The sequence below is a fragment of the Puma concolor genome, chromosome C1 (genome assembly GCF_028749965.1).
Source record: "Puma concolor isolate L17-30 chromosome C1, mPumCon1.1.hap2, whole genome shotgun sequence".
Lineage (NCBI taxonomy): Eukaryota > Metazoa > Chordata > Mammalia > Carnivora > Felidae > Puma > Puma concolor.
Genome location: NC_141674.1, coordinates 24,720,676 through 24,735,844, shown reverse-complemented (window position 1 = coordinate 24,735,844; position 15,169 = coordinate 24,720,676). Strand labels below are relative to the sequence as shown.

At 40.1% G+C, this 15,169-nt stretch overlaps 1 protein-coding gene across 3 annotated transcripts in view; it reads right to left on the bottom strand.

Annotated features, from left to right (window-relative positions):
* Window positions 1–6,098: 6,098 nt before the first annotated feature.
* The window catches only part of ZBTB8A (zinc finger and BTB domain containing 8A), a 69,836-nt gene continuing 60,765 nt past the window's right edge, over window positions 6,099–15,169 (bottom strand). For all 3 annotated transcript variants that reach the window (XM_086716336.1, XM_086716337.1, XM_025912462.2), the window contains one exon: window positions 6,099–10,173. In XM_086716336.1, the coding sequence (XP_086572462.1) occupies window positions 9,841–10,173 (333 nt within the window). In that variant the 3' untranslated portion in view covers window positions 6,099–9,840. The remainder of the gene's footprint in view (window positions 10,174–15,169) is intronic.

Sequence of the window (15,169 nt, the reverse complement as noted above, 5' to 3'; positions counted from 1 at the left end):
ACTAACTGTCCACTTTGGACATGTTGCTTTACCTCTCTGCCTTAATTTCTTTATTTGAAGTGATGATGATAGTACTTGTAGGATTGTTAAGAAGATTAAGAAATATAAATAAAGGACGGCACATGACACATAGTAAATGCTCTGTGAGGGCTAGTATTATTACTTTGACGAGAATAATAAATGCTAACAGCTCCTTACTTTCCTCCTTACTAAAACAGTCCACAGTGTTTGGTTAGGGAGTGTCACCAGCCTAGAGACAACCCTGGTAGCCGGTGCCATTCTGCGAAGGTCTGTGTTTATGAAGAAGGGCAAAAAAGCCGCTTCTTTCTGCTTCTCCCCTCTCCTGTTTTCTCTTTCGACTTCATTTTCCTTCCTGCTTCTCTACGCCAAGTTTTTCCTGTTTTTCTTTCTTCCGTATGTCAGTTGAGCATCCATTTTCAAAAGCTGTGCCCATCTCTTTATGCCAAACCAGTTGCCCTTCTGAGGCGCTCCCTTCCGCTCGTCCCTTCTGGGTTTCCTTGTAGCTCACAGCATTAAACATTCAAGGGTGTATCACAGGAGAAGGAAGATGAGCCAGTTATTGGGTGACTTTGTTTCTGCCTTTATCATTGTTCCCCTAGGCCCTCCAGAGCCCCTCTCAGGACCAGTGCAACTCACCATCACCAACCAGCTAAGTTTACATAACTCTCCAGTTCTGCCCTTTGATTTTTTACCCAGATTGTTTTTATAACTACTTTATTGAGATATAACTCTACCATACAGTTCACCCACTGAAAATGTACAATTCAGTGGTCTTTAGTATATTTTCACAGTTGTGCAACTGTTGCCACAATCCATTTTAGAACATTTTCACCCTCCAAAAAACCCACTACTTTTTTAAGTACACTCCCCACCCTCCTGCCTCCCAGCCCTGGGCAACCACTAATCTACTTCCTGTTCTTTAGCTCTGTGTATTCTGTTGCCCAGATTCTTACCTGCCAATCCTGTCCTTTTTTGAAATAACTGGAAACTCACCTTTTAACGTTTATTTATTTATTTATTTAATTTTTGGGACAGAGAGAGACAGAGCATGAACGGGGGAGGGGCAGAGAGAGAGGGAGACACAGAATCGGAAACAGGCTCCAGGCTCTGAGCCATCAGCCCAGAGCCTGACGCGGGGCTCGAACCCACAGACCGCAAGATCGTGACCTGGCTGAAGTCGGACGCTTAACCGACTGCGCCACCCAGGCGCCCCTGGAAACTCACCTTTGAGAAGCTATTTGGACTCATCCCACCTGCTTGATCCCAACTTTCCTGGGTTCTCTGATTTCCAAAGAAATACTTAGACTGTGTTGTAAATATTTGGATACATTGCTGCATAAAGTCCCTTAAATAAATATATGTAGTCACAATTCTGCTTTATATACGTTTTTTTAAGTTTATTTATTTTGAGAGAGTGGAGGAGGGGCAGGGAGAGAGAGAATCCCAAGCAGACTCCGTGCTGTCAGCACAGAGCCTGACACAGGCCTTGATCCCATGAACAATGAGATCATGACCTGAGCTGAAATCAAGAGCCCACGCTAAACCGACTGGGCCACCCAGGTGCCCCTATACCTTTTTTAAACCTTCTTCTTCTTTTTTTTTTTTAATGCTTAAAAAAAATTTTTTTTTAACGTTAATTCATTTTTGAGAGATGGAGAGAGATAGAGTGTGAGCGGGGAGGGGCAGAGAGAAGGGGAGACACAGAATCTGAAGGAGGCTCTAGGCTCTGAGCTGTCAGCACAGAGCCCGATGTCAGGCTCCAACCCATGAACCATGAGATCATGACCTGAGCCGAAGTCAGATGCTTAGCCAACAGCCACCCAGGCACCCTTGAACCTTCTATCTTTAGTGGTCTGTTTCAGTGACACTTAATCCAGGTTTTCCTGGATTCCAAAGCTCCTGGCGCCACGCTCCTTAGGAAGAGATCCTTAATGTCATGTTTTCATATCCAAATTCCATATTTCTTATTTCTATCTTTGGCACCCTTAGCCTCCCACTCCCCAGACTGCAGCTGTCTTGGATTCCTCTTAGACTTCTATTCCCTGCACTCATTCCGTGGTTATATTGATGTCCTTTCCATTCGAGGCATAGCTCAAAGCCAGCTTTCCTTTTCTTTTTAAATCAGCACGTTATTTGTATGTTGGGATGAATGGCCATTTTTGTTATCTATATTCGTTTTTGTGTAAAAACAAGCGTAATACTCTCCCCACCCAAATAATTTGTCTCAACTCCACCTAGGGATCCGTGTGTTTGGAGGAGGCTGCAAATGGTAGATGTTCAGGTATCTGTTGAACGGACAAATTGATACGATTCTGGCAGTTGGTACTTTTCTACCTCACATCATCATTGGCCGTATGTACGCCTCCCCACCTGGAATGTAGTGTTCCTCCACCTTTTTCATTTCATTCCTCTGCCTTGCACGTGACAGGGTTCCCTGAGTCATTATAAATGCCCAATCTCCCAATATATACTTAGAAGCAGGAGCCAGAGCCTCTGCTTCCAGTTCCGTCTGGAAACTTCCCGACTGTGGTCTTCCCTAAGCCTGTTTCTTCATCTACCATAATAGCACCTACCTCACAGGGCTGGATCGTTAAAACATTTGTTGTTCAATGCTTCTCTTAAAGAGTTATGACCCTCTAAAAATTAAGGGAACGAGGGACGAGGGGCGAAGAAATAGAAAGGGCAGGTACGCCGGATAAACTGGAGAACAGCAGCGAGGTCCTGGCTGAGTCTGACCAGCAGGGCGTTCTGGAGTGGCAGGGGTTTCGGCCAACAGCGGGTCCGGCTCCGCCCCACGTGCCTTTGCCTGGCTGCGATTGGCTTAGCTGCGGAAGCCTAAGACTCTCATTGGCCGCCAAGCTCTGTCTGTCCAAGCCACCTGACCGGCGTGCGCAGCGGCCTCGGTAGACTGTTCCTGTGTGAGGGTCCCGAACTGGCAAGCGGGGAAGCGCCTGGTCGCAGACCTCGCAACAATGTAACCGGAAGTCGGTATCAAATGGACTAGCTGCCCCTGGCGTGGCCACGACTTTCGGCATGCACATGTGGGTGTGCCACCGCGTGGGCTCAAATCCCTGCTGGGACATCAGTCAGCGTGGCTTCGGAGTCAGTCATTCACCTTCTCAAGCCTCAATTTCCTCCTGAGACAGGGGAAACTGAAGGACTTGATAAAATCTGCGTTTCGTTCCTTTTCCTGCTCCTATTCTTGCTAGGACCTGCACCCCCACTTTACACATGTCTCATCGTGCAAATAGCATATGTCCTTGTAAGGGACAGGGAGTTCATGATTTCTTTAGAATAGATAGCATCTAAGGAAGGACCAGGTGAGAATAACCAGCGGAGGCTATCGTATGCGTATTCCAGACCACTGGCCTAGACAGTTCCAGGTCAAGACCCCCTGGCTCCAAAGAATAACTCCTGGGCCCTCCTCTTTGTTCTAGCTGGTTTCTGGATGCCTGCGAGGAGTATACACCAGATCACAATCCTCAGTAAAAAACCCAGACCCGCAGCAAAGACGAGGCTCTCTCCTTTCTGAGTCTCCCACTCTACCTGCACTCTCTCCATACCTTCAATAAACTCTTTCACCTCCTGCTGGCTCCTGTTTGATTTCTACCCTTGCGTGCATCCAGGGACCCTCTTGACTGGTTCCCTGGGATCCCCTCTGGGTCCTCACCAGGGCTGCCAGCATCACTTTCAGTCATAAACAGGGATGGTGCCAATGCCTACCTCAGAGGACTGGGATCCAGTAAGCACTCGGGAAATGGGGGCCCTTTAATCTGGTGCCCACTTTGCAGACCCTTACGTTTTTCCCCTAGAATGTAGTCTTGGGGTGTCTGGTAGGTCGCGGGCCTCTCCTGGGGTCTAGCTGCGGGACTCTGTGATAACTTTCCAGGAAAAGCATTTGTGGGAAAAAGCAGGACTGAAAAGGAAAAGGAAGGTTCGTACTACTCACTGCTGTACTCCTCCCTGAAAAGAAGATATAAAACCAAGCCGTTTACCCACCTGACTGCGAATAAATGTCGCTGATAGTTAGCAAGAAAAAACAGGCTTTCATTTTTTAACATGGCCCCCAAATGCTGGAGCCTTCTAGTGCTAATGCTTATAGGTGCCGCTTTTCAGGGTTGTGTTCCTCATGGATTTTTTTCCTCCAGGGAAAAAAAAAAAGTTTTAAGTCAATTCAAAAACGCAGCAAAAGGCACAGTATCTAAGCATTTAACCTTTTGAACTAAGCAAAAAAGTGCCACTTCGTTATTGGATAACATTCTTTTTTTTTTGTAGGGGACCAAGCAAGGGAGTGTGTGTATACTATACTGGTGAAGGGATATACCCATAGTGTTTGAATCGCAAACACAACCTTAAAGGTGGGAATGAGGATGATACTCTACTCAAGTCTTCTCATTAAAGAAAAAAAAAATTTAATGGTAATACTTGAAGAATAAGGAAGAAAATTACTTTTGTTTCCTAATTTGTCCTCAGCCTTCTTTAAATAACACATCTTAGTATTGAATCCTACCTTTCCAGTATGACATTTAACTTGAATAAAAAATGATTTAATTCAATTCACTGATGGAATTCTAATGTGTAGCAGTTAAGTTCCATAGTGCTTAGAGAGTGTTCTGGTTCCTTCTTCAAAAACAAGACATAATTTCAAGATACCGTATTTCAGTCACATATTCCTAATGTAGTTTTTATTAATCTGAAGTACTGTGTGAATTCCCAGAATGCAATACCCATAATCAAATAAAACCCAAATGTATCCCAAAGTAAAAATGGACTAGTTTAAGACTACCCAATAATTTAGAGTGTTATTATTTGTCCTAATAAAAACTTTAAGGAAACATATACGGTATCTTGACATTTCACAAAAATTAATATCTTCCTTTCAGATAAGGTTGAGAACCAGTAAGCTGGAAGGTCAAATGGTTCAAATGCCCATTGAGGCAACTATAAGGACAGAGGGAAACCTTGAACAGGGGTCCTATTTTGCACAAAAGACACTGGGAAGATTTTTTAAAAATACCTCATCAAGGTCCCATCTGCCAAAGATTGTGATTTGCTTAGGCATCTGTGTTTTTAAAAGCTTCAGAAGTGGAGCGCCTGGGTGGTGCAGTTGGTTAAGCATCCGACTTCAGCTCAGGTCATGATCTCACTGCTCATGAGTTCAAGCCCCGTGTTGGGCTCTGTGCTGACAGCCTGGAGCCTGCTTCAGATTTTGTGTCCCCCACTCTCTCTCTGCCCCTCCCGGCTCATATTCTGTCTCTCTTTCAAAAATAAATAAACTTAAAAAAAAAAAAAATAAAAGCTCCATAAGTGATTCTAATATGCAGCCAAGGCTGAGAACCATGGTCTAGGCAGAAATGTTCCCCTTTCTCCCCTTAAGGGTTGAATAAATATAAATGTAAATGTAAATATAAAGTTACTCTTTAATGAAGAAATTTAAGTGGTTGTAAATAACATTAGCAAGGGATTAAAAGATTTTCCCAATGGGAAAATCAAGCAACTATATAATGGATTTGTATATCTAGAAATCTGAAAGAGCAAAGCAGAGTATAATAAATTCCTAGATATACTTTATAAGCTGTATTCCATTTAACAATGTTTGTAAATGATCTATCTAATCAAGTCTAAAGGTAAAGAGATGACTGGCATTACCCTGGTCACTGGTTTCCAATCTCAAGGTGGTAAGTATCCAATGGCTTTTGAAACGGATGTGAAAAAAAATAAAGAGATGGAGAAAAGTGTTTATCCTATTTCAGTATTGAAAAGCCTCGAAAAGTTAAGAGGCCCTTGGCTTCTCTTGTGTGTGGTTTACCACTTATTAACATACTTGACTTTTTGTTGGCATCAATACAAATTCCGTAGGGAAAAGACTAACATGTTTGAAGACGAAGTGTATAGATCCTCTGTGGATTTCATTTTTCTGGTCTATTCATGGCTCCATTAGCATGAATAGTTAAGAAACTCCTATATCAAAATAAAATATTAATTATACTTCACAATATATAAAGCCACTGGCTAAACAGTGCTGTTTCTGTGATAACCTGAATTTTATCATTAAAACTCTTATAACTAAAGTCACATCCTTTACATAATATTTATTCTGTATAGGATTTATCCACATACAATGACGTCAACTTTAAGACAATTGACTATTATTTGTAAAAGGCATCTTATAAAATCGAGTAATACACAACACACCTCAGTGAATTAAGCTGATATTCTAGGATTCAGAAAATCCGATCATTCTAGTTCCTATTTTTGCCATTGTTTCACTGGGTTGTCTTAGGGAGGTTGCTTTACTGTTCTGTGCCTCAATTTCTTTACCTTTCATGTGAGAGAACTGTCCTATTTCATACATATGTAAAGAATAACATAAAAATTATTAAATACTTTGTAAATATAAAATGCTATATAAATGATAAATAGTAATACTGATCCACTCTAATATAAAATAACATAGAACTTTCCATGTATAATCTAAAGTTTGGTCCTCCAGTACCTATTATTATCAGCCTTCCCAGTTAAATAATCTTACACTATGTCACTTTTAGTGATTTTCCACAGTATTAAATTTCCATGGTATTAATTAATTTAGGATATATATGTATATATAGGATATATATGTATATATAGGATATATATATATATATATATATATCCAATATGAGTGGAAGTTTCGATATATCTTAGCATGACTTAGCAAAATAACTTTAATGAATTCAGTCTGAGCTCTTAAGTAACTGACACACCAAACTTTCTTCATCCATTAAGCAATGACTTGGTGGCATAAAAGCAGTAACGGTGCTTGTTTTGATTTCATTAGTCAAAAATACAATGTTGAAAAATTTGTTCTTCAAAAGACATGCTAACTATAGAAGGAATATTGTACAGATGAAGGCTGTGATCTGCTGCTCTAGGAGACCCTGTGATTACCAGTTTATCAGCACGGTGAGTAACAGAGGTAATGAAGTAAGACCGCAATGCTCAAAGGGAATTCAAAAAGTTCCCTGGTTCCAAGGTTTTCAGTACCGCACTCCTGAGCTCTGCAGAGCTGTCTGGTGAAAGGCTCACAGAGGGCTTTAACAAGAGCAGCTCTGATTTTAGGGTTTCGCCCACCTTAAATGGTGGGCTTCTCTCTGAAACAATTCATTTGAAGAAAGGGTTTCTTGGGTTAAAAAAAAAATCTTTTAAACCACCGATCTAGTCCATTTTGCCTCCTCCAGCCACTAGGCACGACTGCGGTATTGCTTTATTTTGCAACACTTCTTCCCATCGCCACACACTCTTGAGGACCACACAGTTAGAAAGGCATTCACCAGCTGATAAACAGCATTACTGTAAGAGCAAACTTTGTTCTAACCAACTCCCGCTATTTTGCTAATATTAAAAAAAGAAAAAACCCTTGGCATAAATTAAGCTTACATTAAGAGATTACACCCCTATGTAACATTTCCCCACATTTAAAAGCCAAAGACTTTTGTTTTCTCAGAAACCATTACTGGACAGTCTCACTCTGGGAAAGAACTGGTCTTTAAAGTCTTCGATACATATGCTATGATAACTGCAGTTATTATTTACAACTTACAAACATGTCACAAATTTTTTTCTTTTAGGATACTAAAATGGTAGGATAGATGAGCTGTCTAGTTTGATGAGCCTGATGGCTGTTTTGTGGGGATAGCTTGTTGCTTGTTATAAACAATGAGAAAGCATTATTTCAGACAAGGTGCTGGTGGCACCGTGTCCAGTGGACTTTGCTGACATTCATGCTGATGTTCGCATGCAGAAGAGAACAGCATAAAAGAACATTTAGATCACAGACTAAAGTGCATTAGAGCATACACATGCAAGCACTAATCATCCTCATGAATAAAGCTCCCATCACTCATTTTTCCTCTTGGCTCCAAGGACTAAAAAATCAGATAATAATTTTAAAAGATGCTACCATCTGGTGAGACTAGAGAATGACAAGTGTTCCCTCACTCATTTGGATATAACTTCATTGTTAAGACTCCTGATTCAGGAACAGTCATGTTGGGAGCACAATGAACTCAGTGCATACCATCCAGTCTTGAAGCGAATGGAAATTTACCGTCAGGGGAATCTTGAAAAAAGTCTCAGCATTAAGTACCATAAAACAAAAACAAATGGTTAGTCATCTATTTATAAAAAATGTCTTAGAAATTAACCATTTTAGCCCTCAACTTGTATCAAAGGACAATCACTAATGAAAGAATGAGAGAAAGAATAAAATGAAAAGGGTCATATTGACATATGTTATGACATTTAGAAATATAGTATAATTTGATAGAGAGCCTCTCTCAATCAAAATTAAATCAGATCAAGCTTAATTGTAATAACTTGCAGTGACCTTTAGTAAGGTCAGGTTTTTTTGGCATTTAGATTTTATCTTCAGAACTAAAATAATGCTTCTCCAATTTAACTGTACGTTTAGAATGTTTCCTAATTCATACAGGGGAGGAGTTGAAACTCACCTTTGTTTCCTTGGGGAAAAGTTTGTTTTGAAAAATTACATAAACAAGATAAGTAAAAATGCTTAAAGCATCTAAGAGAAGAATTGGTTCAAATAGTGTTATATATAAAATTTACATATAAATAACTTGACATTAAAAACATGTCAAAAGACACTGTAGGGACATTACTGAGCACTCTTGGATAACTCTAGTTCAAGTTATTATATGTTGTTAGAGATTATTAAATTCTTTCATGCTTTCTGATAGGCTTCTTTTTCTAATTACTGCAGATTGGTGAGGTTTGACTTTAATTCTCTGCCATTTCCAGAGACAATACAGGGAGAGACAGTTGGAAGAGGGCTGTGTAAAATCAAAACCTGTCCGTCACAAGTCCCAAAGCTTAAACTTTCTGACCTTAATTTCGTCATTTGCAAATCAGAGGCAATTAATATTTACCTTGCTGATTAAGTGAGAAAATGTGTGAGACAGCACTTTAAAAACAATAGAGCAGAAAAATAAATGTTAGAAATCATTCTTAAGAAGTGGTAACCTCCAATTTTCTTGTGTATCGTTTTTTGTTGTTTTTTTCTCCTGTAGAGAGGAAGAGGATTACATTGTCAGATCTTCACAAACTACCTTGACTTTTAGGCAGTATTAGTTCCTGCTTTAGAAAATGAGGTCTGTATGTAATCTCTAGTCTGCCTCTACTTTAGGTTTTTGTTTTTTTAAAACAACACGGACTACGTAAGAGTAATTTTTAACTTCATGACAAAACATTCAAATATGAATTGTTTCAAACATTTTTGATTTGTCTTCTGCCATGATCCTAAAACAATATGTAGCATATTGGGATAATGATAGGTTGTTTTAGATCTGAAATTAATAGAAAGACTTATCAGTTCAGTCAGATTGGGTGCCAGACCCTTAAATGTGCTCTTACCTGGTTCCCTGTGAAAATTCAGTATTCATAGTTTGTGTTTTTGCAACACCTTGAAATTCTCTTACATAAGGTTTGGTTGTGGTAAATTTATTTAAAATATTTTCTTTGAGAAAACTTTGCTAAGTAGATCTTCCAGTATTAAAAGGGGGAAAAAAAAAAGAGGATTAATTGTTCATCCATCATGCCAACTCAAGCTAGGTCTTCCTTTCCGGTGCAGCAACATGTTTTAGGGCAACAAAGTTCAGAATGGATACAATGACCTGTTTGGAAAGCATGCAAGTTATATTAGGTCATTACTTTTAAGTCAGTCTGATAAATTTGTTAACCAGACTCTGACCATGGAAAGAGAGATACAGGAAGTCAATGTAAGTTGCATACACACCACAGCTCTGTGGGGTCACACATCAGCTACCTAATGTTGGGTTTTATTTCCTTTTCTTCTTCTTCTTCACTATCATCAACCTGTTGTATGACCAGATCAGCAGACCCATCCTCTACAATCTCCACGTATGATCTATTCTCATCTTCACTCAAGTGCCATCTGGAATCCTTATCTCCATCTGATGGGGACATAAGATGCTGTTCAGCTTCCAAATCAATGGGGAGGCTGTCTATGCCAACTTCAGCAAGGCACTCGTTACAGAGTCTGTAGCGCCTGGTTCCTTCCTGGACCACTTGCCCTGTTAGATCAGTCACGTGGCGTTTGCATTTTCTGCAGATTAGTTTGCATGCCTGGTGAATCTGTGTAGAGATTTAAATAGCGATAAAAAAAAGATTTTTCAAAAGCGGCATAGTTCAAGATCTCGGTACCAGTGCATAAACTTAAGATGTCCAAAACCAAGCACTAATATTAAAATTAACGTCTAATTATTAGAAAAAGATCACAGGTTTTGATGATAAACTGACGTCACAAATAAATACCAACTTTCTCTAAATGATGGCTATAACATTTTTATGATTAATATCACATGCTTAATAATTTCACATATCCCTTAATCCAACAATATTTTGATATCTAAGGTAACAAGGGACACCTTCCAGAATAATAATAATTGCAAACACTAAATATATCACATGTACTATTCTAATGACTTTATATACCTTAATTTTGGTGAGGGAGAAACCTCTTGTTTTGTGTGTTAATTTATTATTATCAGCTAGAGAAAGAAAAATATATTGTCCCAAATTTAAGTTTATCGAAACATTTTTTTAAAAAAGATTTTATCTTTGGGGCACCTGGGTGGCTCATTTGCTTGAGCATCTAACTCTTGATTTTGGCTCAGGTCATGACCCCAGGTCATGATTTTTGGCTCAGGGTTGTGGGATTGAGCCCCACATCAGGCTCCACACTGAGCATGAAGCCTGCTTAAGATTCTTTCTCTCTCTCTCTCTCATTCTCTTTAAAATAGAATAAAAAATATACAGGGTGCCTGGTGGCTTAGTCAGTTAAATGTCTGACTCTTGATTTTGGCCTAGGTGATGATCTCACAGTTTGGGAGAGATCAAGCCCCAAGTTGGGCTCTGCACTGACAGCACGGAGCCTGCTTGGGATTCTCTCTCCCTTCCTCTCTCTCTGCCCCTCCCCTGCTTGCTCATGCTCTGTCAAAATAAATAAATAAACTTAAAACAATAAAAAAAAAAATAAAACTGGGGCACCTGGGTGACTGAGTCAGTTAAGTGTCCGATTTCAGCTCAGGTCACAATCTCAACGTTTGTGAATTCAAGCCCCTCGTCAGACTCTCTGCTATCAGTGCAGAGCCCGCTTTGGATCCTCTGTCTCTCTCTCTTTCTCTGCCCATCCCCCACACTCTCTCAAAAATAAAAAATGAGACATTAAAAAAATATATATATATACACATACATATATGTGTGTATATATGTGTGTGTGTATGTGTGTGTATATATGTACATGTATATATATATAAATTTTATCTTTAAGTAATCTCTACACCCAACGTGGGGCCCAAATCCACAACCTTGAGACCAAGAGTTGCATCCTCCACTGACTGAGCCAGCCAGGATACGTATTTTTAGATAGAAGGATCTCTTGTCACTTCTATTAATGAAAGATCCTGTAGAAAGAGGACTAGACCAGGAACTGGAAGGCTTGGGTTCTAGCCCTGCTTTTGTCATTTATTAACCATGTATCTTGAAGCAAGTAACTGAAAACAATATAAACCTGCTTCCAGGGTGATAGTCAAAATATCTAACAACTAGCAAGGTAGAAGTACCACCCAAACAGAACGGAAGCCTGAAAATCACAATGGACATGGGTTCAAACAACAACATATGTCAAAACAACACAGGCTGCTTGCTATGTGTCAGCCTATTATTATCCCTGCTTCCTTCCTTAACAACTAGTGGAAATACAACTCGGGTTGTGAGAACCAAATGAGTTAATACGTGTGAAGTTGCTTTAGAAAAAAGTTGTAAGATGAGTAATTATATAATTATACTTATTAATAAGCAGATTTCTTTCTTTTTTATTTATTTTTGAGAGAGAGAGGGTGCAAGTGAGTGGCAGAAAGAGATGGTGAGAGAATCCCACAAGAGGCAGAGAGGGAGAGAGAGAGAGAGAGGGAGAGAGAGAGAAGTGGGGCTCACCTGAAGCAGGACCTGAACTCACGAACCGTGAGATCATGACTTAAGACGAAGTCAGATGCTTAACTGACTAAGCCACCCACATGCCCTAAATAACTTTCTTTTTTTTTTTTTTAATTTTTTTTTTCAACGTTTATTTATTTTTTGGGGGGACAGAGAGAGACAGAGCATGAACGGGGGAGGGGCAGAGAGAGAGGGGACACAGAATCGGAAACAGGCTCCAGGCTCTGAGCCATCAGCCCAGAGCCTGACGCGGGGCTCGAACTCACAGACCACGAGATCGTGACCTGGCTGAAGTCGGACGCTTAACCGACTGTGCCACCCAGGCGCCCCAATAACTTTCTTTAATAGCTGTCAGAGCAGAGATTATGGGTTCTACTTTAAAAATCACTATAATTAATATCATAATGTTGAATTAATATTTATGGCATATTCATTTAGATAAAATCAGAACACTATGGAAGTACACCACCAAACACAAATGGCCAAAAACCCCAAGAAAACTAATGCAGTGTGGTAAAATATCTAAGAAAATGTATAGGACTACAACTCAGTATAGTTATTATTTTCTACTTAACTCCTGACATATTAATCAGTAAACATTGAAAGTACACAATTTGAGTGTACTTTATTTCTCCTGAAATAGTAATGTTATGGGTATCATATGTGGTACTGTTTTTGTTAGAAAGTTCTGGCACAGATACATGTTCATCCCCCATCCCTTCAATTCCAATATGATTATGAAGTCAAAGAAATTAAATAAAACATTATGTTAAAATTGAATATATCATCATGAATTAATTTTTTTTAACTTTTTTTTTTTAATGTTTTTATTTATTTTTGAGACAGAGAGAGAGAGACAGAGCACCAGCTGGGGAGGGGCAGAGAGAGGGAGACACAGAACCCGAAGCAGGCTCCAGGCTCCGAGCTGTGAGCACAGAGCCCTACGCGGGGCTCAAACCCATGAACTGTGAGATCATGACCTGAGCCAAAGTCGGACACTTAACCGACTGAGCCACCCAGGTGCCCCATGAATTCATTATTTTAAAAACATATATCTTCCAGCTCTGTCCACTGAAATAATCTTTTTTTTTTAATGTTTATTTTTTTTGAGAGAGAGAACGAGCAGAGGAGGGGCAGAGAGAGAGGGGGACAGAGGCTCCTAAGTGGGCTCTGCGCTGACAGCGGTGAGACCAATGTAGGACTCGAACTCACGTACTGGGAGATCATGACCTGAGCTGAAGTCAGACGCTCAGCCGAATGAGCCACCACAGTGCCCCTGTCCACTGAAATAATCTAAGGGGAATGACACCATAGTAACAATGAGCACCCCAGGTGTCCAAAGTTTGGTTTCTAATTTCATTCCCCATTAAAAGGACCCACAGGTCTTTTGAGAAATGGCTGATTCCAGTTTTGTGACAGGGAAAATACAAGGTGAGCGTAGGGAAATTTGGGGGCCAGAGAATAAGGCCACCTTGAATATTTAATGGACTTATGACAAAGGGACACAAGAACCAGTTTCAAGTCGTCCAACTGGACAAAACTGAAAAATTTGAGTATCAAAAAGAATAATAATTGTTGTGGTCCCAAACACAATGAACCAATGAAAATTCATGAGACTGTATGCTATTTAGAAAAAAAATAAAGCCAGAAAAAACTCATATTACCATTTGAAACTGCTATTTAATCAACTCTTTATTTTGAAAATTGATAAAGGGAAAGAATTAAATATTTATCCTGTTTCTCCTGTAGTAACTGTATGTCAAAGTAACCAAGTAGTTCCAGGTGATGAGGGAAGGTTTTACTTTATAGAATTCTAGCTAATAATGTAGAAGAAATGATAAAATCAGTAAATCATACCACAAGTAAAATTAATAATTTGGGCAGAGTTTATCAACTGCTGTTAATCTCATTAAATGAATGCTTGATGAAGAAATGGATATAGCATAATGCCAAAATAGTTCCACATAGATTCCTTTCTAATCACGTGGTGGCATCTTTAACTGCTCAACGGTGGGATCATGGTATCATTACCTAGCTTAGTGACCAATCTTTTTTTTTTTTTTTTAACGTTTATTTATTTTTGAGACAGAGAGAGACAGAGCATGAATGGGGGAGGGGCAGAGAGAGAGAGGGAGACACAGAATCGGAAACAGGCTCCAGGCTCTGAGCCATCAGCCCAGAGCCCCACACGAGGCTCGAACTCACGGACTGCAAGATCGTGACCTGAGCCGAAGTTGGACACTTAACCGACTGAGCCACCCAGGCGCCCCTCTTTTTTTTTTTAATTTTTTTTAACGTTTATTTATTTTTGAGACAGAGAGAGACAGAGCATGAATGGGGGAGGGCCAGAGAGAGAGGGAGACACAGAATGCGAAGCAGGCTCCAGGCTCCAAGCTGTCAGTACAGAGCCGGATGCGGGGCTCGAACTCGCAGACCGTGAGATCATGACCTGAGCCGAAGTCGGACGCTCAACCAACTGAGCCACCCAGGTGCCCCGGAAAGTATTTTTCTTGAATCCATTAAGACTTTAGATAAAAATTCTAGTTTATAGAAAATTCAGGGGGGAGAGAGGAACAAACTAAATGACACCATGTGGAAGCAAGCAGAGAAATCAAGAGGTAGGTTATTTTATAAAACAATTATCTTGATATCTCAAGTAAGTCAGTGTTATGGAAATAAAAAGGGTGGCTGAGAGTACTATGCTCTCTTAAAAACATATTTAAGGGACTTAACAGTGAGATCCCTGGGTCCTGAATTGGATACTGGCTTGGAAAAACCAGCTATAAAAGGTATTGGGAGACTACAGGGAAATGCGAAATTGACCTGGATGTCAAATAAAAGTTTACTGAGATGGCAAGGTAGATTATTCACGAAAGAGAGCAGGCTACAAAATATCACAAGTAGTATGATCTAATTTAGTTAGAAACAACCCATATATATGCATGTGATAAAGTGTTAAGAAAGGTATATTTCGGGGGCGCCTGGGTGGCGCAGTCGGTTAAGCGTCCGACTTCAGCCAGGTCACGATCTCGCAGTCCGTGAGTTCGAGCCCCGCGTCAGGCTCTGGGCTGATGGCTCGAGCCTGGAGCCTGTTTCCGATTCTGTGTCTCCCTCTCTCTTTGCCCCTCCCCCA